Below are 22,993 nucleotides of genomic sequence, written 5' to 3'. Positions count from 1 at the left end.
AGCGCGCAGAGATGGTGTATATAGGGTCGAGCTGGTGCCTTCGTTCCCATTACACAACTCGAACTTAAGGCTCGTTAACTTTAAAACGTTCCGAAAGAAAAGTCGGGTCTACACATGATTATGTTATGTCTTTTATTTTGTACTTACAGCAAATTCGATTGAATCAAAATATTAATTGTAAAATCCGCGCGCGCCTTCTCGTTCGTAATTTTTCGTAATTTTCGCGTTTCGCAATATCGGACTGCTCTTGAACCGGGTGAGAATTACGCAAGGCTTCTTCAGCCGTGCACTGTTTTCATCGCATTCTTTCGAATCGCCATCGTAGTCGGGAAACAATTCGCGTTCGTTCACAGTGAAAGTTTGTTAGTCGTACAGATTTACAACATTAAGTATTCGTAGCTATTGTTCGAACCGCTCTTCTCCTTTTTTTCCCTTTTACCTTTTTCTTTTTCTTTTCTCTTCTTTTCTTTTATCATTAACTATAGATTAATATCATGAGGTTAAAGAACGTATTTCGACTGGTGGAAAGTGCAGGCAAGAAGTATCATCATGGCGACGTAGAGCAGCCTCATCGCGGAGGCATCCGTCGCGGAATTGCACAAATCGGTGCTGCAGATGTGGCAGGACTCGATTACATCACGTCCTGGCTGTGTCAGGGAGTTGCCGCACTGGCCGTTGGTGATTTCCATTTCGTCATGATACGGAGTGGAGCACTGGCGTATGATAATCCGATCGCCGTATTCTAAACACAGATTAATTGTTTAACGAGGGTGATCGGGGTTTTCGGGCCTGGTTTAGAGTCCCCTTCGTGTCAGGCTCAAATTCTATTTATAGTTCCGATATAATACGACAAAACGTTTGAGAAAACAGAATACATAAATTTTACATATATCCAGTATAAAACATACATATATACATATATATGTATGATACAAATAAATTATATTTATGTACATCAATTTAATAATAATTTAGATATACGTATCAAAATAGATGACATAAAATTATAAATAAAATAAATAAGATAAAATTTTAAAATCCGCGATTTATAGATTGCCTCAACTTGAGATTCAGTTAAGAAATCGCTCGGCGCAAATACACGCGGCCGCGTTTCTCTCGCGTATATCTCGTCCTATGCATCAGAAAACGAACACGGGAACTTCTCGGAAAGTCCTTCAATAAGGCGCGCAATCGTTTCGGGGTCATCTTCTCCCGTGCGCCAGCGAGCGCGCAAAGCCAGCGTCGGATTTAATAGCGCGATTTATTATTGTCGCTTACGTAATTTTTGCGTTCGTGTGGCGGTCGCGCTCGCTATTTCACGCACGCTGCCTCGTCACGCTAGAATTCCGTCGAATCGACGTAAATTCGACGTGCGCGCGGTTAGTACGTTCGATTTGCCTTGAAAAACCACCCAATGACAGATTTAACAACGTGTTGACAATACGCGCGCGCACGAAACGGACAAGAGAGGCGTGTATTACCCTGGCCCGAAATTAATCAGCCCGTGGTGGTGGTGGGCATAATGATAATTTTTTCTTCCGTAGGTGTGGCACACCGGCCTTGTTTTAACGTCCAATTATCATAGTCATTTCTATGCGCGCCCGCGGTATGACTCAATCGCGGCGCGTATTGCCGCCCGCGTCGTCACAGTCTCGCGGAGAGAAAAGGATGCAACGCATTAAAAAGATGCGATTTAAAAGACGCCACTTCACAATGCGTCATCCACCCAACAAACGAGCATCTCGACGAATGTCGAGACGCATTTCGCGCTCGTCGAACGGAGTTCTTCTCTCACCATCATCGTCACGGTCACGCGGTGGTTTCTTTTTTTCGCACTATCACGTAAATGCGTTAATAACTGTGGAACCAACACGTACCGCGAGATGGGCGGATGTTAAAATGCGAAAAGAATCGAATGCGAGCCTCGTGAAACGTTAGCGACATCCGCGTTTCATTGAGACTTATTTACATTGTAAAATTGAATGACTATTGTAGTCGCCGTATAGATACTCCATAAATACAATAGGAAACTTTTTTTTTTTTTTTTTTTTAGCAAAGTTACATCATGGTATTATCTCGGACTCGGACAAACGGAGTAGGGTTACTTTTACCTCGTTTGACGATTTTGCGGCAGATGGGTTTTGAGGAACCGTAAGGGCCTGGGTCGCAAGTCCTTACGTGGAACGCAGCCTGGTGATCTGTAGTATTCATCGGGTCGTTGCACATGACATTTACGTTGGACGAGCATACCCAGCATCGTAAGGCGGAACCTATTAGACAGAGGATGAAAAATCCATAAGATATGATTTACTTTGCGATTTGAGTGTCGTGACGCGATATAAACACACGTGTAGGTATATCGCGCGCGTGTAAACGTAGAAAACAATTAAATATTTACGTAGAATTGTATGTTCAAAGAATAAAAATTTCCTTATCTTGTAATATTATAACAGCGACAGATATTTTTTTATATAGTGAGGGGTGAGTTCTTTTGAAAATAATTATTCTTTCAAAATATTCTTTAATTCTCTCAAAATTATTCTTCATGAAATGTTATATAGGGTGAGTCGTTTTAATCGACGCAGGCAAATATCTCGAAAAATATGGAAGATACGGAAAAATGTTTCGGACAAAAGTTGTATGGTCTAAAGGGGGACACATGATTCCGATGTGTCATGTCGTAAATATCGTTGTTTTCAAGAAATTTTAAAGACGACTGATTTCTTAAATAAAACTTGATTTTTTTCCTTCAGATAAAAGTTGTAGATTTCGTCGAGACGTTTTTGAAAGAGTCAACAGCCGTACAGAGAGGCAATTTTACCCATTAAAACCATTTTTTGTAGCATCAACTGAAAGTTTCTGTGAATTTATCTAGAATCAAAATTTATCCTATTTACAAAGTTTTATTAGAATCAGGATTTTCAGGTTTGCAGAAGATTTCCCTCAATTGTTTCTGATAATCTTTACAATTACAGGTAAAATATATCAAAAACAAATAACACACACGTGTGAAATAAGTATTAAATTAATGTTAATAAAAATATAGTTTCTAATTTAAAAAATTGTGACGCAAAATCCGATCCGAAGGAAATCTCAATGTTGAAAAATACATGATCCGTGACAGGTGCAAAACAATATTATCTTGCCTAGTAGATAACACATAACACATTCAAGATACGCGTGACAGATATATTTTTTATTTAAAAAAAAAGATACCGTTCACGCTTGAGGCGGATTTACATCTACAGAATGTAAATCGCGGAAACTCACGGAAATAAATCTAAATTGGAATCACAATTGAGAAGATACCTGCGCAATTCTATAAAGGAAAACAGGTGCGGGTATGATTAAGAAGTGATGTAATGCTGAGTAACCGTCAATATTAATGGTGCGCGCCAGTTTTATACACAATCAGGTTGTCCCCATTGTAAAAATGCATTGAGGCGCGACGCAATATGTAACTTGAAAGCAAATATCACGAAATGAAAAAGGATTATTATATATATAATAATACAGCAAAAGAGATCAGGATGAGAGATATTACGGATTAGATAACGATGATATCCTGTTTTTCATTTTTTTAATGTTGTTCCGATACCGACATCTTATAAACTCGCGCAAAGACTGCGAACATTATTAATTTGCATACTAATAAGTGCAAGGAAAGCAGAAATAGACAAGATTTCTAGGAAATATTAAATTGTTGACTTGGATTACATCGTGCGATTATGTAACATCATAACAATCGTAATATATCATATGTAATATATATAATAATTGTGATATCATAATTATCTTTTTTCTAATTGGCAGGCAATCAATATGTTGCATTGTAAAATAAAATATTTAAAATTAAGTAATATAAATATTAAAAAAACACCACATGATTTATAACAAAAATACATACAGTTTTCCATGTAATTCTATATGATTTACGTAATTTTACACACTTTCTTTACAGTACGTGATATAATTTTGCACAAGATATATAAAATTCATTCATAAAAAAGACAAGAATAATATTTTAAGTGCTTTTTTCTTTTAATATATAATATTTACAAACGAGACGCGGGAGTCCGCGGCAGAGTGACTTCATCATAGACTTGTAACTATTCAAAATGGTCAAAAATACTCGGTGTATTACTCTTCTAAGTCTTCGTTTCACAAGAGCAATTTTTTTTCAAACCCTTTCTAATAGAGTTTTCACTTGGATTAGCGCAGACTCACCCGAAGTTACGAAAAGGGCTAGCCCGAAGACGATCATCGCCGTGCGCTCGATGGAGACCATTTTGGAGATGTCGATACGTTCGTCAAAACCGCAAAATCAAATCTGTTTCTCCCCGTAGGAGCTCGTGAAGAAAATCCTTCCTCGATAATCACGACGATCGAAAACGACGGTTTGTGCTGCCGAGCGATCGGGATAGCCGTTTGGATACTGCCGATGCCAAACGTGTCCAGTACGATACTGAGGAACCAACACCCTCTTTGCCAAGAGCACTCCTCTTCCTCTCCTTCGCACATTTTCTCTCTCTTTCTCACTGTCTGTCCGCCGATCGCTACGAGGTTTCTCTCTTTCGCCTTAATGCGCTATTCCTTCTTCGAGTATATATAATTGATGCATGTAAAATGTAAATACATATACGAGGTATACTGTCAATTTAGCAGTTTCTCGCCAACTGCGTATCCTTGAATTTATTTGTGATCGATTATCTCCTTGATGAAGATACTACGATCGCATGTGTCGAAACTTAAAAAAATATAAATAAATATCTCGCCAGGGGAAAATCCTCCTATTTCGATCATCCCTTTTTGCACGTCTCTAAACAATTTCCGAAATATTTAAGTCGACATTACAAAGTGTGTCCTGCCGACTCATCAAGGGAGGTCAAGGAAGCGTTTAACCCTGCTGAACATTACTGACTTGACTCTGGTATTTGACCTGGACCCCCTGGTAATCGTTTCCGCGCCGTTCATTCACGTATCTGATGTATATGTGCGTGCGTTAAACGTAAAATGAAGTTTATTGTTGGAGTTACCGAGGAGGAGGACGTTGCGTACTTAGAAGTCTGTGGCTTGTTCAGCGACATTAAATTCCAACAACTGGCTGTTCCGGTTAAGCGTATCGAAATATTCGACCTCAAAACGGACTGGGAAAAAAGTTTTACATGCCTTTAACACACACACATACACAGCTAATACCTACATACAAGGTAACTGATCTAAATTACTCACTCATATCAATTTTTTTTGTCTTAGATACTTCAGACGAGAATCCGTTTTAATTGTTGAAAGTTAATAGTCAATAAATAAATAAAATAAAATCATTTTTCTTTTATGTAAATTGATTTCTCTTGTTATTGTACGCGCACAGTAAACTCAAGTAGAATGTTTCGATATGTTTATGAAATATAAAATATTTCATCAACTATTCGCTCTTCGAATTATTTTATATATTATGCATAAAATATATACTATATCTAATAAAGTAGCTTAATACCGTGCAATCGCGAGCATCTATTTAAGATAGATAGAGCCGTCTTGGAACAATAAAACCATCTGTCATGCGGGACCTGGTCTTTTCCATATCAACAACCTTACGTCGCTAATGCCTAATCTTCCTAATTAAATCCACTTGTCCTACAGTTGTAACGGAATTAAGAAAAGGAAACGTACGTATATTTCTCATATCGGATTTCTCACCGGCGAACATATTTGACTTGTCCTACAGTTGTAACAGAATTAAGAAAAGGAAACGTACGTATATTTCTCATATCGGATTTCTCACGAGCATAATCATCGGCGAACATACTTAGGCTTACGTTAAAATGATCACGCCGTTGAATTAATCGTGTGACTAAGCGTAATATTCTTATTCATCTCACCTTATTCATCTTTTCCGGTACCCAATCTTATTTATTCAATTATCAAAAATCACATAATCATGCTATCACAACGATCAAGTTACCTTTTATATTTAAAAAAATTATTTGCGAGAAAGATAATAAAAAATTGCACCTGAAACACGATTTTCCAATTCTCTTTTAAATAGTAATATTTCAAGGACATTTTTATTTTAAAGGATTATATAAGTATTTTATAATTTTTTTAAATTTAGCTGCATCTTAAAAACCTTTATCGGACGTTGTCGAGCAGGAATAAACATTTCGGAACTTGTAACATTATTATATATGATTACGTGTAAGTAGAATTAATTAAACTTGAGTCGAAACGTGAGTTGATTTTCACGAATAATTTTTATTATCTGCGTGTCTCACGTTAGTATCCATGGCAAAATAATTGCGATAAATCCAAGACACCATTCTGACGCAGGATTGAATACTTCGTTATTGTTACAGGCGTTTTCCTTGCAGAAATAACACTCGATGTTCGAATGCGGGAAACGAATGCTGTCTCCGTAATTACAGTATTCCTTGATCTGACGCGATGACACGCAGGCTCGTACCGTTACTAAAATATTTCTATCTGCCAAAAATATCGTACATATTTTACTTTTTTATTTCGCACAAGCTTCTCCAATTTACTGTACTTCAATTGGCGTGTAAAAAAGAAAGTAATTAAGAGAGAAATTTCTCTCAGCGGTCTCAGCGATGTTCTATAATCGTACATGCATGTGTAAATCACTAATATACGTACATAATATGATACTTTTGTGACAATGATGAGATTCGTTCCGAGGGCAAGCGACCAACTCGAAAGCACCGGGTGAGTAAGGATCGTTGCAAACTCCTTTATGTCCATGCCTTAGATCCGTATTGCAATTGTAACACCATAAATCCTGTCGTGAGTAAACCACTGAAGAAAATTTCATATAATAAATTAAACTGTCTTCTTCTGCGCGTTTATCGCTATATTGTTTTAAAAAAATAATAATAAAACACGAAAATTTGTCGGCCTAACTGGCAATAAATTTAATATCAATCACAACGACGTTTCGCTAGATGTAAAAGAACAACCTGTCAACATGTCTCTAGTGGTTGTTCTTTTACATCTCCTGACCGCATATTTTTAACGATGACAATAAGATTTAAAACTTGACGCGCAATCATTCATTGCTAAATAATTGTAACTTGATAAGGACCCAAAGCAGAGGTCGAAACGTCGTTGTGATTGATATTAAATTTATTGCCAGTTAGGCCGACAAATTTTCGTGTTTTATTAATTTATTACTGGCAAAGAATTATCGTAAAAATAATAATAGTAAATTAAATATCTTCATTAAATGCAATTAATAAGCTGCACGAGAAGCGGAGGTATCCAATACAAAACTAACAAAATTGCACGTAAAAAGCGAAGCGATAACAAAACTACGACGGAGCCTAATTTGAATAGACAAAAATCACTTTACGCAACACGATTCTTGTATCTTATGATTTTTTTACACGAGTAATAAAGACACCATAAAAATTCACTTACTCGTATGCAAAAAGACAGGCAGTACAATCGCGAATGAGAGGGTTCCGATCATGTTGAAGAACGTTCCTCGGAAGAGAAAGAGGTTTCTTAAAATACGCTCCTCGCGAGATATCTTATCTATGATAATCAAAGAGACGTCGCGACGAGGGGCATGCGGTTAACAGCGCATAATGATGCGAAACGTGTGAATTATTTATATATCTTTGCGGGGCAAATTAACAGTAAAATGTTTTTTCTTATTTGTTTTTTTTCATTTTTTTTTTTTTTTTTGAAGAATTCAAGTTTCCACGCCTCAAATTTTTAGTCTTCTTTTTGGAATCCTTGAAATAGTAATTCTTGTAATTTTTTAATTAGTATGTCATCCGTTATTCAATTATATTTTAATACTTTATGGTTTTTTTTTCAAGATTTCATGATTTTTTACGATGTGAAATTGCCAATTCTCGAGATGGCAACGCTTGAAACTTTATAAAACATTCTTTATAGACTTTCAAATAATAAAATATCTCTTACCAATTACATTCTCCTTGATATAATTCGTCCATTTTCGAGAGCCTTGATTTCCGTTGATTTAAAATTCCCAATTCTCAAAATTGTCTATCTCGCTTATGATTTATTTTTGAGGTGCTTTCCATTTAACTGTCACAAGTCGACACAAGTCTCGTTCTGTCTTTGTTGCTCATTGAATGCCAAGAAAGATAGAACGACGTTTGTGTCGACTTACGTGTCACGACTTACGCTACAAACGCTTCGAAGCATTCCTCTTCTCATTTCTTTCAATGAAGAAAGAAGGAGAAGAAGAACGCTCCAAAGCATTTGTTGTAGCGTCAAGTGGGACCGCAGCCCAAACGGAAAGCACCCTTGGATCCTCGAGTCGTTTTTATAACTGCTCACGTACCGCCGATCGATAAATTAATTGGTGTCGGTAACGCAGCTTTCTTATTTTTAGGCAGCCGATAAATTAGGTCACTTGTAAATGGTACGTGTCGTTTAAACCGTAAAACCTAGCCCACGTGTCGCAAGAGGTTATCACGCTTCTAATATATTATCGAAATAATGTTTTATAGTTACATTTAAATTGTCACTCTGGAAAAATACATTTGTTACGCGTTGAAAGTATACGGCTATCCACATGGATGCGTTACAGCTAAGAAATGTACGTATCTTTGGCACGACTTGACCGTTCGTCTAAACGTAACCAATATTCCACGTTGTCTACATAAAGATTTTTGTTATAAATAATAATCGTCGCACACGTTAATCGTTGAACGATGAGATTGTGATAAATCTATTTTTCACAGTTTAAGGATTTTCTTCTGCTCTACAACCAGATATCTGAGATGTGTTTCAAGAAATGCGCGAACACTTTTCTCTCTCGAGAAATCACCTCCGACGAAGTAAGTATCTTTATGAAGGAATATCAGACAATGGGTGTGTTTTCTATCGCTGAATTGGCCGCGCTAGTACAGAGTTAATCTTTTTAATTCCTTCCAATGTGGAGTAAAAAAGTTAAACCAGTGCAGCCAGTTGGGCATTAGAAAAACCAGACTCTATAATTGCACTATTGAATACAAATTAATCTAACTGGAATTTGTAGGAGCTCTGCGTAAGTAACTGTGCGCAGAAATACATCCACGCTAATCATAAGATAATGGAAATATTCATGGAGGTGCAACCCATAATGGTGCGCAAACGGATAGAGGAAATCACCACAGCTCAGACGGCGTTAGAAGCAAGTCAACAAACGGAGTTAGAACAAAGTCAACAGCTCAAAGTGGAACAGAACCCACAATAATACATATTTATCAATTACATGCGTTATATTTATTAGTTCCTCAAATATTTTTTAGTTTGCATCATGAATTGTGAAGATCTATTAAAATGTATATAAAATAATTTAAGAATATCTCACATGTGTATATACACCGGGACCGGATATACCTATATATGTGCATATCTAGAGAGAAGTGCGCATTTATATTTCCTCCTATTTATAGTGTTCGTGTAAACATTTTAATTATGTAGATCATACTTTCCACAAATGTCTCTTATATCTCTATAAATTGATCTACTTAAATAATAGATGTTTTAGCTTTGCCTTAAATAATGTATTTCGTTTAAAGAAATACATTTTATAAGATATATGAAAAAGAAAGTGTTCTTTAATATAAGTAATTATTTATTGTTAAGAGTTTGTATACACATAATATACACACACGATAACATTATAGTTAGGAACACATAATCTCTTTCAGTTATTATATATTTTATAAATAATAAAGTGTATGAAGTACACAATTTAATGGAAAACAATTGTGTCATTTTTGTCATGTAATATCAATTAAAAAGAGATCAGATTATGACAGATAAAGCACTTGCCTCTTCCATGTGTCTTGCAATGCAACTTAATTACGTAGCAAGATTATATATAAACTAAAGCAAGAATACATGTTTGTAAAGTCTTTACACATTATACTAGCGCAAAGAATATATACATGATACGAATGGTAGCAGCGTTAAATATTACACAGGCCAAAGTTATCAAATATTTTCGCGCCATTATTCCTTAGAGATAACAGATGCAAGCGTAAAATGATACAAATCTAGTGATTCTCCAAGATTGTTGATATCTTGTACATTTACTTTGTATACATTCACCATACACACATGTGAAATGTTTATTAAATATCATTTACACATTGGAAGAATCATCTTCGCAATCTTGTGGCATAACATCATAATATTACGTATCTCCCTACTAGCTAGCTTATGTCTTCGTTAATCGTGGCTAATTGCAATGATTATCACTATCATGGCAAATAAGAAATAATCATCATTAGAAATGTTATACATTTGTTGTTATAAAACTTAAAGGTATTTCATCAAAAGATCTGGAAATTGCAAACTGCGCGTACGAAGCGTATGTATGTATGTTCCCACTATAGAATACAAGCACAAGCAACTAAACTCATTTATTTGACTGTAGTGTCATGATTTTTTTTTATAATTTTTAAATAAATACTTAAGTAAGAAAATGACTAGCATCTCTTTGCAGTGTTTTGTTCAAAAATTAAATTTTAAAAATATAAATCTTTAAACAAAAACTACGCAAAAATTTTTGAAAAATACAATATGTCATGTAATTTTTATCTACAATTATTATATTTACTATATAAAATCGAAAGTACCATACGGTTGCAAACAAATTTGCCATTATACCATTGATGCAATATTTATTAATATTTTTGTGACATTTGTCATAGTTTCTGATAATACAAAGTACAATAATTATAGCAAATTATGATACAATAAATAGAGAAATATTTTAAGATTGAAATTATGTCTTTTTAGTGTGCAATGTACGCTTTTAACATAATCTTCTGAGATTTCAATCCATTCATTTTCTTGCTTTTAACAAATTGATCTTCAATAAATAACTTAAATAACCGCATCTTTATAAATAGAGAATAAGTTTATAAATTTATCATATTACAGTTTTAAAACTATATGAAACAATGCATAATGTGTAGCTTAAAGATTGGTCTTTTAAGATAGTGGGCATACTCATCACTCTGTTAAGCTATACGTTTATGATGCATGTGTAAAGTGTGATATAGCATGATAATAAGTAATTAATACCACTAAATATGCTGTAAAATAGAAGGCTCCATTTATCATGTTACGTCACATTACGTATTTACATTGTGAAACTCCTCTAAGAGAAATATAAAAATTAAATATCTATTGCCTCCTCAAATGTGTTCAAGCATTAGAAATTAATTATCGGAACATTGCCTATGCTGGTTAGAGATTCCTACTGCTTTGTATAATTCTCTTAAAAGAATCATTAATTTTATGATACATGCTGTATATATATATAATACTCAATATTGATGATCGATATTACACCTTGAATTCAGTCTGTTTATACACCATAAATCTCGCAATTTTTCACTCTCTATTAGTTGTCAGAATAAACGGCAGCTCACAATACTGGCAATCGTCGAGTTTTTTGATAATTGTTCTACCTTTACTTTCTGCGTTTCGCAAACTCGGTAGATAATTCGGTGGACGAACGCACTTGTATATATATTCACATCCTTTGCGGTAGGACGAAATATTCAACTTAATTCGACTACTGCTCCAGCCACGACGGTAAAGTGGAATTCGGTGATTTCACCTTGATGTTAAATTGTTTGAGAGTTGCCTCCAATGCGGTTTGATTCCCCGAGAAGTAGGCAGATACAGCATTATGGAATAACAGCAATTGCTTATGCATCACTTTAATCTGAAACAGGGAGGTGCTTATTAGAAGATCAGTTAATAGCAGTTAATCAATTGTCAATTAACAATTTGTAAAAGGAATTAAAGCAGAATACCCTGTTTTCATCCAAGAATTTCAACTTAATGGAAACGTCCGAGCGCAATTTTTCGAAATTCTGCTTGTGCCCCTCATAATTAGCCTGTGCCTCCTCTAATCTCGCCGCATTGTTACTATCTGACTTTGTAGCTTGCACAAGAGCCTCTAAATCTGTTCTATACGCATCGTACTCTATCCTGTATAATTATTACGTTATAATAGCGTGGCCGTAACTAACGTGAAACAAAAAAATATACTCGGAATAAAAATCGCATACCTCGCAGTTTCGTATTGTCTCACTGTGAGCAGCGTGTCCTCGATCGTTTTATTACACAAGGTATTCACAGAGGAAACGAAGAAATTTAAGGCCCCTAGAAGTGTCTCGCCGTTTTTAGTTAAATTTCTTTGCGTTTCCGAATTGTACAGAAACTCCTCTTGAAGCTCAGGCGATTTCTGCGCTAATTCAGAAAACGCTTCTCCGAGAGCGTGTTGCGTCTGGACAACGTGATGAAAGTGTGACGCCAAAGCTCGCGACAGTCGCAGAACGTTGCAATACTTCCTCTGGGTATCTCTGAGCAATTCGATCTGCGTCTCGAGTTCTGGAATAACAAAACCAGAGGATATGTATTATGTTTTGGGAACGGTAAAAGTAATCCGCCAGAAATATCCTTTTAGGCAGGAACTCACCGAAGTCTACGGTACGCGACGTTTTCCCTAATCTCTCGTACATTAACTGCTTGGTACATTTGTACGTGGAGATACTCCAATTCTTCAGACTTTCAATTTTGCTCTGGGTGGTGCGCATGGTTTGCGTGTCGCCATTCTGAACCGGCGTACTGGGCGATACCGCGACCGCTGTAGGAATACAGACGTCTTTTACTTCAATTTTAAAGCCGTTACCATTACGAACGACGGTGAACACGCGAGGGAGCATGTTTGACACCTACAGATCTGAGTCGTCGGACTTCCCAGGTTCAGGTTTATGGTGGCTGGTCTCGGATGGGCGTCACTGCTGCAATTGTTCGGTACATGAGGCGGCGGGGTCCCGGTGTGCACAGCGCTGTCGCTCTCGTTTAGGGAGGGTGCGTCCTTCAACATTTCGTGAATACTGCGCTCCATCCCACTTGGCGTGACCGTAATCTGGGACATTCCTGTTACAAGGTATACACATCCATGTAAGCACCATGTGACACTTCTTCAGATACAAAATTCCTTCCCGAAACAATCGAAATCTTTTCGCAAGTGACATCATTGAGCAATATACCTGCTCATCGTCCCTCTTACAATACATTCGAGGTAACATTCTGTTAAGATAAAAACACCAAGTGAATCTTGGACTGCCAACAAACAGCCCGAGCAATTGCGCTTCACCCTATACACTGAAATTGAACATCGTGCAGCCCTCGCGAAGACCCGGCAACACTTTCTGACACTGGGAGGAGATACTTACAGTTGACAATTTGGCAGAGAATGCAACAGACACGGTCACCGTTCACGACATTCGGCCCGCGTGCCGTTCGAGGCGTATTACCGCGAGGAATTCCCGTAATTACAATCGGAGTCACCGTGAACCATTCGACACGCTCTATCGCTTACATACAGATACGCCTTCCACTTGACATATCTTGAGAGAATTTTCAGACTGCGCCGTCACAGAAGACGCGGAGAAACGTCACTGGACGCTCGTCTCTCCCCAGTCTCCCCCTCGCTTGAACTTTTTTCCTCTCTTTCGTGAGAGAGAGAGACACGGAGAGAGAGAGAGAGAGAGAGAGAAAGAGAGCGCGAATCAAAATTTGTCCTTCGTGGCGTGGGAAATAAGCGCGAGGATAGCGAGAAGAATAAAGCGATACTTACTACATTAAGATCGACACCCGCGCGTTAACTTCTACTGCTACGTGTCAGTACGTTTTAATGTAAATCGAAACACTTGACGGCCGAGAGATTCTTATCAGCGGCGTTTCGTTGGAAGAGCAACGTGCGAGGTTAGATGGCACGATGAGCGCCGGTACCGACTGCGAGCCAATGATGCGACTTTTACCGATAAAGTTCAAAGTGGAATATTAAAATATTAGATTTTTTTCTATAATTTTATAGTAAGAAATGTGCAAGGTAAAACAAAAAGAAATAACTGATTGCTTACTATTCTTCTCGTTATACGTTTCGTTACGCGACTTTTGAAGTTCACAGAACAACGTAAAAAATAATATTTTTATATTAGTATCGTGTATCAGTGTATCTGATATTATATCATCTTTTATGTCAATTAATGTACAGTTGATTAAATAAATAATTATAACTAAAATACATTACATCTAATCTAGTCTAAAACTGCTCGTTATTTTTTCTAGGACTGTTTGCAAAAATATAGTTCAAGTAAATCAATGAATTAATCAGTCGGTCGTTTAATTTATAATAATTTACGTTGTATGTCCAGACGAAGAAGATTCATTTTCCAACTTGAAACGTCCATTATTCGCCGAGCGGATTCGTCGGATGATGATTGGTTGCCACTAATGAGACCTTTGCGAGCTTCTCATTGGACAGTTCGAGGGACGCTATTCATGAGATACGGGGTCTAAAGTTTAATCATGTCTACTCGATCCTAAAACTTCCGTTTCCTTCAATTCCTTCTCCATCGCCCGTTGCTGAGGTATGTTGGATCGTCGATATTTATAGCGTTATTTTTGCAATATCGCTACGATAGTTAATTCTTATATTGTCCATCTTGGACTCACGACACTGCACGCGTATCATTTGTATATAAAAATAATACAAAAGTCGTATATTAGACAATTATTTTAATGAAGCTGTATCAGATGTGAGGTTATGATAACCATGTGCCTCGGATAATCGAAAGTTCATTTGCATTATGCCACGAGAACATTCCGCATATCGAACTGAAAGAAAAACGTTATTGTATTATTTATTTAAATATGCGCTACATGATGAGAAAAAATACGCGTCTGAATGTTCGAGGGATACAAGACCTAGAAATAGGTGAACCCACTTGTGGAACTCTGAACGAGATATGTAGGAAAAATGTATATCTTATTGTCTGAAAAGTCTTAACGTCAACAATTTTTAGTGCTTTTTATGTATTGTGGTCTATAATTTTCATATTTAATTGTTTCCAGTCCTTAAATTCCCGTAAGGTATCCCTACACACTTCTCAAGATGGGTAGGGAGGATAAAGCGACATGGAAGTCAAATTACTTCACCAAACTTGTTGTAAGTACCTCCTCTTAACCTTTGTATTCGTTATCCTATTCTAATCTTATTGCATATATAATCTAATATCATATGTTGCTTAATACAAACAGATATGTATGTATATTACAAATTGTTATATTTTTATGAAATTCATAAATGTAAAAGATACTTATTAAAATAATTTTTGTTAAATATCAGCAACTTCTGGACGATTACCCCAAGTGCTTCATCGTGGGCGCAGACAATGTCGGCTCGAAGCAGATGCAACAAATTCGTATGTCGCTCCGTGGAAACGCGGTTGTCCTGATGGGCAAAAACACCATGATGAGAAAAGCGATCCGTGGTCATATAGAACGTAACGCGGCACTGGAGAAATTACTGCCTCACATCCGCGGTAATGTCGGATTTGTTTTCACCCGGGGTGATCTGATCGAAGTGAGGGACAAGCTGCTGGAGAACAAAGTACGCGCACCGGCCAGGGCAGGAGCCATCGCGCCCTTGAGCGTTATCATCCCCGCGCAAAACACTGGACTCGGTCCCGAAAAGACTTCTTTCTTCCAAGCTTTGAGTATCCCGACCAAGATCTCCAAGGGTACTATTGAAATTATAGTAAGTATACGTCGAGAAGTGTCTAAATTCAATTCTTTCAGAATCTTTCACGGACTTTTTACAAATGTATAACGACACGATATTATTTTAGAATGACGTTCATATCCTCAAGCCTGGCGACAAGGTGGGAGCTTCCGAAGCCACGCTCTTGAACATGCTGAACATCTCTCCTTTCTCATATGGATTACTCGTCGAGCAAGTATACGATTCCGGTACTATCTTCGCGCCCGAGATTCTAGACATCAAACCCGAGGATCTACGTGAGAAATTCATGGCCGGAGTTGCAAACTTGGCTTCGGTTTGCTTGGCGATTGGCTATCCTACGGTCGCTAGCGCGCCGCACAGCATCGCGAACGGCTTCAAGAACCTGCTGGCCATCGCTGCTGTTACCGATGTTGAATTCGCGGAAGCTGCCACCATCAAGGAGTACATCAAGGTACGATATTGCACGTTACACTCCACAGTTCCTAATCATCCTTGAATGAATATAAATGATGAAAACGTAACGCGTCTGAGGATCTTGGTCCACGTGTCAAAACTAGAAATAGTTGAACCCATTGACGCGTCAAGATCGTTGTTGAATGTCGCGCGGAAGCGCAGTCTGAATTAAACGCAACATGAATATTGTAAGCGCGATCGGCCCGTAGATGTCGTATTTATCGAGAATGATGGAATTGCAGGATCCGAGCAAGTTCGCCGCTGCCGCCGCCGCTGTAGCAGCCCCAGCTGCCGCCGCCGCCGACGCTCCTGCTGCAGAGAAGAAGGAGGAGAAGAAGGAAGAATCCGAATCGGAGGACGACGACATGGGTTTCGGACTGTTCGACTAAGGCACGCGTGCTTACGTCATGCGTGCACAAACGTGCATCTGAAACTATCTTTGTCAAACAAGACCCGGTCCAAACTTTGGATCATTTTATAACTGCTTGTTCCTGACATCGAAATAAAATAAAATTGAAAAACAATCCTAAGTTTTATTTGTCATTCCGCCATCGTTGATCGCATTTATTTACAACTGGTCTCGAGATCGGAGTTTCCAATAAATCAAGTGCCTTATTGATGTCGTAAATGTGTCGATAGCTCTAATGTCCTTAATGAAGGAAACGTCAATTACGAAGATGGCGTTACCGTTATTGTTGATCGCATTTATTTATACCTTGTCTCGGGATTAGAGTCCAGTAAATCAAGTGTCTTTATTCATATTGTAAATCGAGTGTCAGTGGTGCTAATGTCCTTGATGAAGGAAAATTGTCAATTAGAAGATGGCGTTGCCGTCGTCCCGACCGTCCCGTGCTTGGGACTAGTTCGCGCATGATCGTCGAGATTTCGTATTGAAATCTAAGAAATCATGCCGCCACGAGTATATATGTCGCACTAGCGACCGATAGTGTGGAGTAGTGGAGCTGTGGAGTGACAGCGAGGATAGTTGGCGGAACGACCGGTTACAATTGAGCGAACGGCGATCGCGCGGCGCGGAACTCGGCTGGCCGTCGCGAGAGCCTTCTCCCCCGGCGTTCGCCGATTTTCGACGGTGATCCCGTGAGGGATTCGAACCGGCCGAGGATGGGCCTGCTCTCCGAGGGAAGCCCGCTGAGCTGGGAGGAAACGAAGGAGCTGTCCGATCACGTGCGCAAGCATGGGGTTATCCAGTTTATTAACCTGTACAAGAGGCTCCGGGACAGGCAGGGAGACGTTCTCAAGTGGGGCGACGAGGTATAGTTACTATAGTACGCAAAATTTCCGCCGATTGCAGCACGCGATTTAATGCCGTGCCAATTTGCACTGTCATTCTCCCTCTCGAAATCGTCGCGTCATCGTGTATAAATCGCGCCAACTCATCTCTCTCTCTCTTTCCCTCCCCATAACCTTTAACGCGCCCGAGCGCGCGCCGAGCGCGCGGTCACGTTATTGCGCGCCGCCTTCTTCGCCGCGCGATGCAGTCCGATATACAGGCCGTATCAAATATTTATCGCGATGTCATCGAAAAATGGATCGAAGGCTCTCGTGGCGAGCACCCGTTTTTCCCCTCCTTGCATCATACGTTATTACGTGTAGTGTAGTACATACATTATGTAAATTTCTTATATATCTCGATAGGTACATACGGTACGTCATTATTGTACTGCTGATAAGGATAAGTTGCGTTCGTCATATCCTCGGAATTCTTTTTTTTTTTTTTTTTTTCGATTGAGTCGTCGGGACGTGTGTCTATTTTGTTGCTTCTAACTTGTATTTCTCGTCATATATACTGTTTACCCTGAATAATTTTATGGTATATTTTATTATAATGTTTTACCTTAAAGGAGGCGTATGTACTTGAACGCAATCAAAGTAACAAATTTTGTTTTTAAAAAAGAGTTTTATACACATTTTGAATTATATGCAGTTTTTTAACACGTGTCCAAATGTCTAAAAAAAAACAATGGTTGAATATATAGGTCTTTGACAATATCAGAATATCATGCAAATAAAAGCTTTCTAATTATATAGGTACTATAAATAATGAAATTCATAATGGTACCCGTTTCCAATTTTATTTTCATGCTTACAGAAACTTATATCTACCAAGAAAATAAAAAAACAAATGTATTCTATAACATAAGCTGTACACGTTACGATTATCAAACGTCAATAAAAAGTTTATATAAACAATGAAAATGTCAATAGAAATCGACTTGGAACAAGTATCTTGAAAATATAATGAAACACGAGCAAACACAATATTTTGGGTTTATTTATTTACTTTTTTTTTTTTTTTTTTTTTTTTTTCAAATAATATTCTGCAACCTTCTGTATCGATATATCGAGATATATCCATTTTACTATCGAGATATATCGATAGTAAAATTTTCTCGCGCACACGCACGCATGCATATTTACATACGTGCTCTATATATTTACAACTAGAATATTGCTTATTTATTTTCGTAATTTAAGTTACAAACCGTCCTGTTATTTTTTTTTCTTAATATTTACATTAGCATTTAATAAATATGTTCGCACTTCTCTGATATAACGCAATTGTTTTTATGCAGGTAGAATATATACTCGTAAAGTTCGACGATGATGCAAAAACTGCAAAGCTTAGTTTAAGAGCTGTGGAATTATTAAGAATCTTAAATGAGAAAGAAAACGAAGATCCAGAGTAAGCAACATATTACTGATATTACAACATATTACTTTCCCTGTATGCATTTCATGATATTGTGTAAATATTTGAATATGTTAAATAAGCTTTAAAGTACTAGTTTGAAAGAATAGAGGTAATCTCTATTTTTAAATTCAATTTGAAATTCAGGGAAGTACAAAAAAATATAAGCTGTAATAAATGATATTCTGTCAAATCTTTGCCGTAAAAAGAATTAAGATCCAATTAAACATTCTTTGGAAATTTGTAATTGATAAAACCTGCCATTTATAACATTATATGTTCCACGTTGTGTTTTATCTATGCGCCACGATTGACTTCATAGATATCAAGTTATTACAACACTATTACTTTCGCAGTAATGTAAAATCACTGTGGAGACCAGAATACGGCGCTTATATGATCGAAGGAACTCCAGGAAAGCCGTATGGAGGATTATTAGCTCATTTTAACGTTGTCGAAGCTAATATGCGCTATCGAAGGCAAGAGGCAACAAAATTACTCCAACCTAATGAAGTCTTGATGTCACTAACTGTTTTCCCAAGGTAGTTATAGAAAGAAAAAAATTGCTAATATCTCATAAAGTATTTGGTGTTCTCTCATTAATTTTATTATTTATGTCGCAGAGTAGGAGCTCCTGATTTTACCGATCCCGTTACTCATCCGACACCCAATACTGGTGCCTCTAGGAGTTTGTTTTTCCCCGATGAAGCTATATATCCCGGTCACCCACGTTTCAAGACGTTGACCAGGAACATTAGGGAACGACGTCAAGAAAAAGTTGCTATAAACATTCCTAGTATGTGACAATATTACGAATGATATCGATTTCTTTTTTTTTTTTTAGAACTATAATATAGTACAGACTTAAATCGAATAAATCTCCCATTTGTATATTCGATGTGATGTAAATAGATCCTTTTTCAGTTTACAAAGATGAAAATGTGCCACTGTTATTCAAAGAAGATCTTGGCAGCAAGGGAGACGACGGGTCCTCATCAAAGGCAGCTAAAGATAATCACATTTATATGGACGCAATGGGTTTTGGGATGGGATGCTGTTGTTTGCAACTTACCTTTCAGGCATGTAATATAGAAGAAGCAAGAACGTTATACGACCAACTGACACCCTTATGTCCAATCATGGTTAGTGTTAAATAATATTACACTCACTTGACAATTTCGTTTCTTCCTTTTTATTAAATAATATAGCAGCATATAGAGTGTTCTTTCACGTACATACGTACGTTACAGAAGATTTCTTTAACATTCGACAGTTGGCTTTAACCGCTGCCAGTCCATTTTATCGTGGCTATATAAGTGATGTTGATTGTCGATGGAACGTCATATCTTCGTCGGTGGACTGCAGGACGCAAGAAGAACGTGGACTGAAACCTCTCAAAGAGAACAAGTTTAAGATCAGTAAGTCTAGGTACGATTCTATCGATTCGTACCTCAGCGAACAGGGTGAAAAATACAACGATGTCCCTTTGACGTACGATGACGAGATATATAAACAACTTTTGGATAATGGGATTGATCACTTGCTTGCGCAACACATAGCTCATTTGTTTATCAGAGATAGTGTCTCCTTATTTTCCGAAAAAATCCATCAGAATGATCTGGAAGATACTGATCACTTTGAGGTGAGATTACAATTGCAATTGTGTCAATTTTGTAGTTGGCAGCAGACATTTTTACCGTCACAAACTGTAATACTGTTTCAGAATATACAGTCTACGAACTGGCAAACTATGCGCTTTAAACCACCACCGCCAAACTCGTCTATCGGTTGGCGCGTAGAATTCCGTCCATGCGAAGTTCAAATCACGGACTTCGAAAATGCCGCGATAGTTTGTTTCACGGTACTACTGACGAGAGTCATTCTGAGTTACAAGCTAAACCTTTTAATCCCGATCAGTAAGGTTGATCAAAATATGGACAGGGCTCAGAAAAGGGATGCAGTAAAAGTAGAGAAATTTTGGTTTCGTCGTGATATTACCTCCGACATAAAGTCTGACAACACTCAATTGGAATACACCGAGTTTACGATCAATGAAATTATCAATGGAAAGGTGCTTATCAGACAAAAGAAACATAAAAGTATTTTTGCATGTTTTTTTTCTTTTTTTTTAACATTGCATCTATATGTTTAATTTATATATTAATATAAATGTTCTCCTGTTTTCTACGAGAATCTTACAAATATACTCTATAAACGATAAATTTGATCATTCTTTACGTTTTTAGAATGGCGTTTTCCCTGGTCTTGTGCCACTTGTAAACTCGTATCTAGCTAACATGAATGTAGACGCTGATACACACTGTACTATCCAAAGATACCTAAAATTAATACAGAAACGAGCTTCTGGTGAGCTTTTAACAACTGCCGCATGGCTGAGAAAAGAGGTCACTTCGCATGCTGAATACAAGTAAGCAAATATATTCCTTTTTTTTTCCCCCGAACTGTCGGTATTGTTCCTTAAATGCGATATCAAGATAATAAAATATTAAATGTAAAAATAGGCACGATGCTGTAATAACACAGCGCATCAATTACGATCTACTAAAGAAAATCCATAGCATCGTCTCCAGCGATATATCGTGTCCGGAATTACTCGGACAGTGTGTATCGTCTAAAACTACCGATACCATACCTGCTGCCGTAGCTAAAGCAGAAAAGTGTTCAACAACAAATTGTTAACGATGACGATGTCGAGGCATTTCAGGTAAATCAGTAAATTTATACTTTTGTAACATTGTTACACATATATTTCATCCCGTTAATCTGCATATATTTACATAAATAAAGCTCTGCGTTACTATTTTTAAATAAATAAAGAAATAGAGAATAGCGCAAAATATGAAGTTTCATAATTTTATATTTGTAATTTTATATTCCATTTGTTATACATGCTACATCGCTTTTATTTACCAAATGTAAATGTAAAATAGAGATAATAATTTTCATAATTTCTAACAAGTTCTAAAAGGTGGAAACACAGTATTGAGTATATGTATAGAAGGAAATGTTAGTATTGTTACAACGATAAACCAATGAACCCACATTCCACAAATTGTACCTGTGTTCGATTAATTCGTATCATTCGATACTATTATGTTCAAAAATTCACTAATTGAATAAATAACCTGACAAAAATTTTTTCAAATGACAGGTAACACGAGTTATTTTTTATTACGATTTTTCCGCTCATATAAATGATTTTTCTTCCTAGAGATCGCTTTGATAAGACAAAGCATATTTAAAAATTGTGCCACAGGTTACACTTTCAACATATTAGGAAGCATCAATTGATAACACGCGACATTAAAATTTTGTAAAATAATATGTATAGCTTCTATATTTTTATATAATTTTAGAAGTCTATTTTACTGAACTAACCAGGTTTGTGATAAAAAATTATTTACGCAGGTATTGCTTACAAAAACTTGAGTGAATTTCAGTGTTTAAAGATTGTGATTGTCCACGATTACTATCCTTATTATAAAGATAACTATTTTCGAGTAGGTATATCTTTGAATATTGTATGCAGTATTTCTGGATCATGTTAAGTAATATTAGACTCCGTTTTTCTGTTTAGTATACATACACTGAATAAATGTAAATGAATTAAGAGGATCAAAAAATACAAATATTTAAGTGCTAAAACACTAGCTAAAGTATTAGATAGTTCAATGAACAAATGTTATAAAAGAAAAGAGATTATATATGTATCAATAGATATGTACTTAAGATTTAAAAAAATTGTACAAAAATTGTGCATATATTGATATATAGCTAGCCTTTGGAATATAGATTATACAGCATTAATTATAAAGCAAGACGATACGAATTAAATTGTAAAATGAGAAAAAGATGCACATAAAGTATGCATGTATATGCGCTAATAGTTTTCGCAAATTGAAATTACTTTAAGTCAAATTGTTATTATCTGAATAAAACGATAATATATCTGCAGGAGAGCTCTCAATTATCCTTTCCATGTGTTCTATTGATATAAATCTTTTTACCTTATTTATCTTTTAATATGGCTGCTATTTTATATGTGATAGATACGTGTCTATGACACGATATTTATCACATTCTGTAACGTAATCATAATGATCGAGTTACCGCATCAAACGCGAAAGGTCATGTGATTATTTTCTTTACATTGTTTCGTTAATTTTTTTTGCAGGCATATTTGATAAATTAGTAACGCATAGACGCATAGA

The 22,993-nt window shown here is 36.7% G+C and overlaps 5 protein-coding genes across 7 annotated transcripts; 3 read left to right on the top strand and 2 right to left on the bottom strand.

Annotated features, from left to right (window-relative positions):
• Positions 1-109: 109 nt before the first annotated feature.
• LOC139772130 (uncharacterized) lies at positions 110-7,500 on the bottom strand. The gene is made up of 6 exons (XM_071705542.1): positions 7,435-7,500; positions 6,655-6,813; positions 6,274-6,483; positions 4,228-4,323; positions 2,112-2,270; positions 110-742 (listed from the first exon to the last, which is right to left on the bottom strand). The coding sequence occupies exons 1-6, from the start codon at positions 7,484-7,486 to the stop codon at positions 501-503; spliced, it is 918 nt and encodes a 305-aa protein (XP_071561643.1). The 5' UTR covers positions 7,487-7,500; the 3' UTR covers positions 110-500.
• Positions 7,501-8,350: 850 nt separating this feature from the next.
• LOC139772118 (mitochondrial import inner membrane translocase subunit Tim10 B) lies at positions 8,351-9,340 on the top strand. Its single transcript, XM_071705533.1, has 3 exons — positions 8,351-8,590; positions 8,736-8,831; positions 9,032-9,340. The coding sequence occupies exons 1-3, from the start codon at positions 8,567-8,569 to the stop codon at positions 9,227-9,229; spliced, it is 318 nt and encodes a 105-aa protein (XP_071561634.1). The 5' UTR covers positions 8,351-8,566; the 3' UTR covers positions 9,230-9,340.
• A 252-nt stretch (positions 9,341-9,592) lies between these two features.
• Arfip (ADP ribosylation factor interacting protein arfaptin) lies at positions 9,593-13,801 on the bottom strand. Of its 3 annotated transcripts, none has more exons than XM_071705530.1 (6): positions 13,649-13,801; positions 12,742-12,945; positions 12,482-12,667; positions 12,072-12,393; positions 11,814-11,991; positions 9,593-11,722 (listed from the first exon to the last, which is right to left on the bottom strand). In XM_071705530.1, exons 2-6 carry the CDS (start codon positions 12,941-12,943, stop codon positions 11,570-11,572), a joined length of 1,041 nt encoding a protein of 346 aa, XP_071561631.1. In that variant the 5' UTR covers positions 12,944-12,945; positions 13,649-13,801; the 3' UTR covers positions 9,593-11,569. The 3 variants fall into 3 exon arrangements, with proteins under 3 accessions (XP_071561631.1, XP_071561633.1, XP_071561632.1); XM_071705532.1 differs by having other exon boundaries at positions 12,482-12,649; XM_071705531.1 differs by lacking the exon at positions 13,649-13,801 and adding an exon at positions 13,245-13,538.
• A 578-nt stretch (positions 13,802-14,379) lies between these two features.
• On the top strand, positions 14,380-16,575 carry Rplp0 (ribosomal protein LP0). The gene is made up of 5 exons (XM_071705484.1): positions 14,380-14,444; positions 14,929-15,022; positions 15,203-15,613; positions 15,705-16,049; positions 16,294-16,575. Exons 2-5 carry the CDS (start codon positions 14,969-14,971, stop codon positions 16,438-16,440), a joined length of 957 nt encoding a protein of 318 aa, XP_071561585.1. The 5' UTR covers positions 14,380-14,444; positions 14,929-14,968; the 3' UTR covers positions 16,441-16,575.
• Positions 16,576-16,858: 283 nt separating this feature from the next.
• Gclc (glutamate--cysteine ligase) lies at positions 16,859-22,736 on the top strand. The gene is made up of 9 exons (XM_071705460.1): positions 16,859-17,323; positions 18,646-18,755; positions 19,118-19,303; positions 19,385-19,557; positions 19,686-19,903; positions 20,035-20,403; positions 20,485-20,832; positions 21,008-21,189; positions 21,284-22,736. Exons 1-9 carry the CDS (start codon positions 17,174-17,176, stop codon positions 21,459-21,461), a joined length of 1,914 nt encoding a protein of 637 aa, XP_071561561.1. The 5' UTR covers positions 16,859-17,173; the 3' UTR covers positions 21,462-22,736.
• The last annotated feature ends 257 nt before the right edge of the window (positions 22,737-22,993 follow it).

Source organism: Temnothorax nylanderi, unplaced genomic scaffold, assembly GCF_030848795.1.
Source record: "Temnothorax nylanderi isolate EJ_2023f unplaced genomic scaffold, tnyl_v1.0 TNYL_tig0046_pilon, whole genome shotgun sequence".
Lineage (NCBI taxonomy): Eukaryota > Metazoa > Arthropoda > Insecta > Hymenoptera > Formicidae > Temnothorax > Temnothorax nylanderi.
The sequence above is the reverse complement of the archived record's forward strand: the minus strand, read 5'-3'. Positions and strand labels throughout refer to the sequence as shown.

Bases quoted from the DNA above. Each gene is read 5' to 3' on its own strand.
- LOC139772130 (XM_071705542.1), bottom strand. From the start codon at position 7,486: ATGATCGGAACCCTCTCATTCGCGATTGTACTGCCTGTCTTTTTGCAT. The intron at 6,814-7,434 runs GTAAGTGAATTT...AATTTTCTTCAG, and splicing joins GCCTGTCTTTTTGCATACGA to TGGTTTACTCACGACAGGAT. The intron at 4,324-6,273 runs GAGACACGCAGA...AACAGATTTGAT, and splicing joins TTTGCCATGGATACTAACGT to TTTGCGGTTTTGACGAACGT.
- LOC139772118 (XM_071705533.1), top strand. From the start codon at position 8,567: ATGGATGCGTTACAGCTAAGAAAT. The intron at 8,591-8,735 runs GTACGTATCTTT...TATTTTTCACAG, and splicing joins ATGCGTTACAGCTAAGAAAT to TTTAAGGATTTTCTTCTGCT. The intron at 8,832-9,031 runs GTAAGTATCTTT...TGGAATTTGTAG, and splicing joins GAGAAATCACCTCCGACGAA to GAGCTCTGCGTAAGTAACTG.
- Arfip (XM_071705530.1), bottom strand. From the start codon at position 12,943: ATGTCCCAGATTACGGTCACGCCAAGTGGGATGGAGCGCAGTATTCAC. The intron at 12,394-12,481 runs GTGAGTTCCTGC...TTGTTATTCCAG, and splicing joins GTCGCGTACCGTAGACTTCG to AACTCGAGACGCAGATCGAA. The intron at 11,723-11,813 runs GTATTCTGCTTT...TCCCTGTTTCAG, and splicing joins AATTCTTGGATGAAAACAGG to ATTAAAGTGATGCATAAGCA.
- Rplp0 (XM_071705484.1), top strand. From the start codon at position 14,969: ATGGGTAGGGAGGATAAAGCGACATGGAAGTCAAATTACTTCACCAAA. The intron at 15,023-15,202 runs GTAAGTACCTCC...GTTAAATATCAG, and splicing joins ATTACTTCACCAAACTTGTT to CAACTTCTGGACGATTACCC. The intron at 15,614-15,704 runs GTAAGTATACGT...ATATTATTTTAG, and splicing joins AGGGTACTATTGAAATTATA to AATGACGTTCATATCCTCAA.
- Gclc (XM_071705460.1), top strand. From the start codon at position 17,174: ATGGGCCTGCTCTCCGAGGGAAGCCCGCTGAGCTGGGAGGAAACGAAG. The intron at 19,304-19,384 runs GTAGTTATAGAA...TTTATGTCGCAG, and splicing joins TCACTAACTGTTTTCCCAAG to AGTAGGAGCTCCTGATTTTA. The intron at 21,190-21,283 runs GTAAGCAAATAT...ATGTAAAAATAG, and splicing joins ACTTCGCATGCTGAATACAA to GCACGATGCTGTAATAACAC.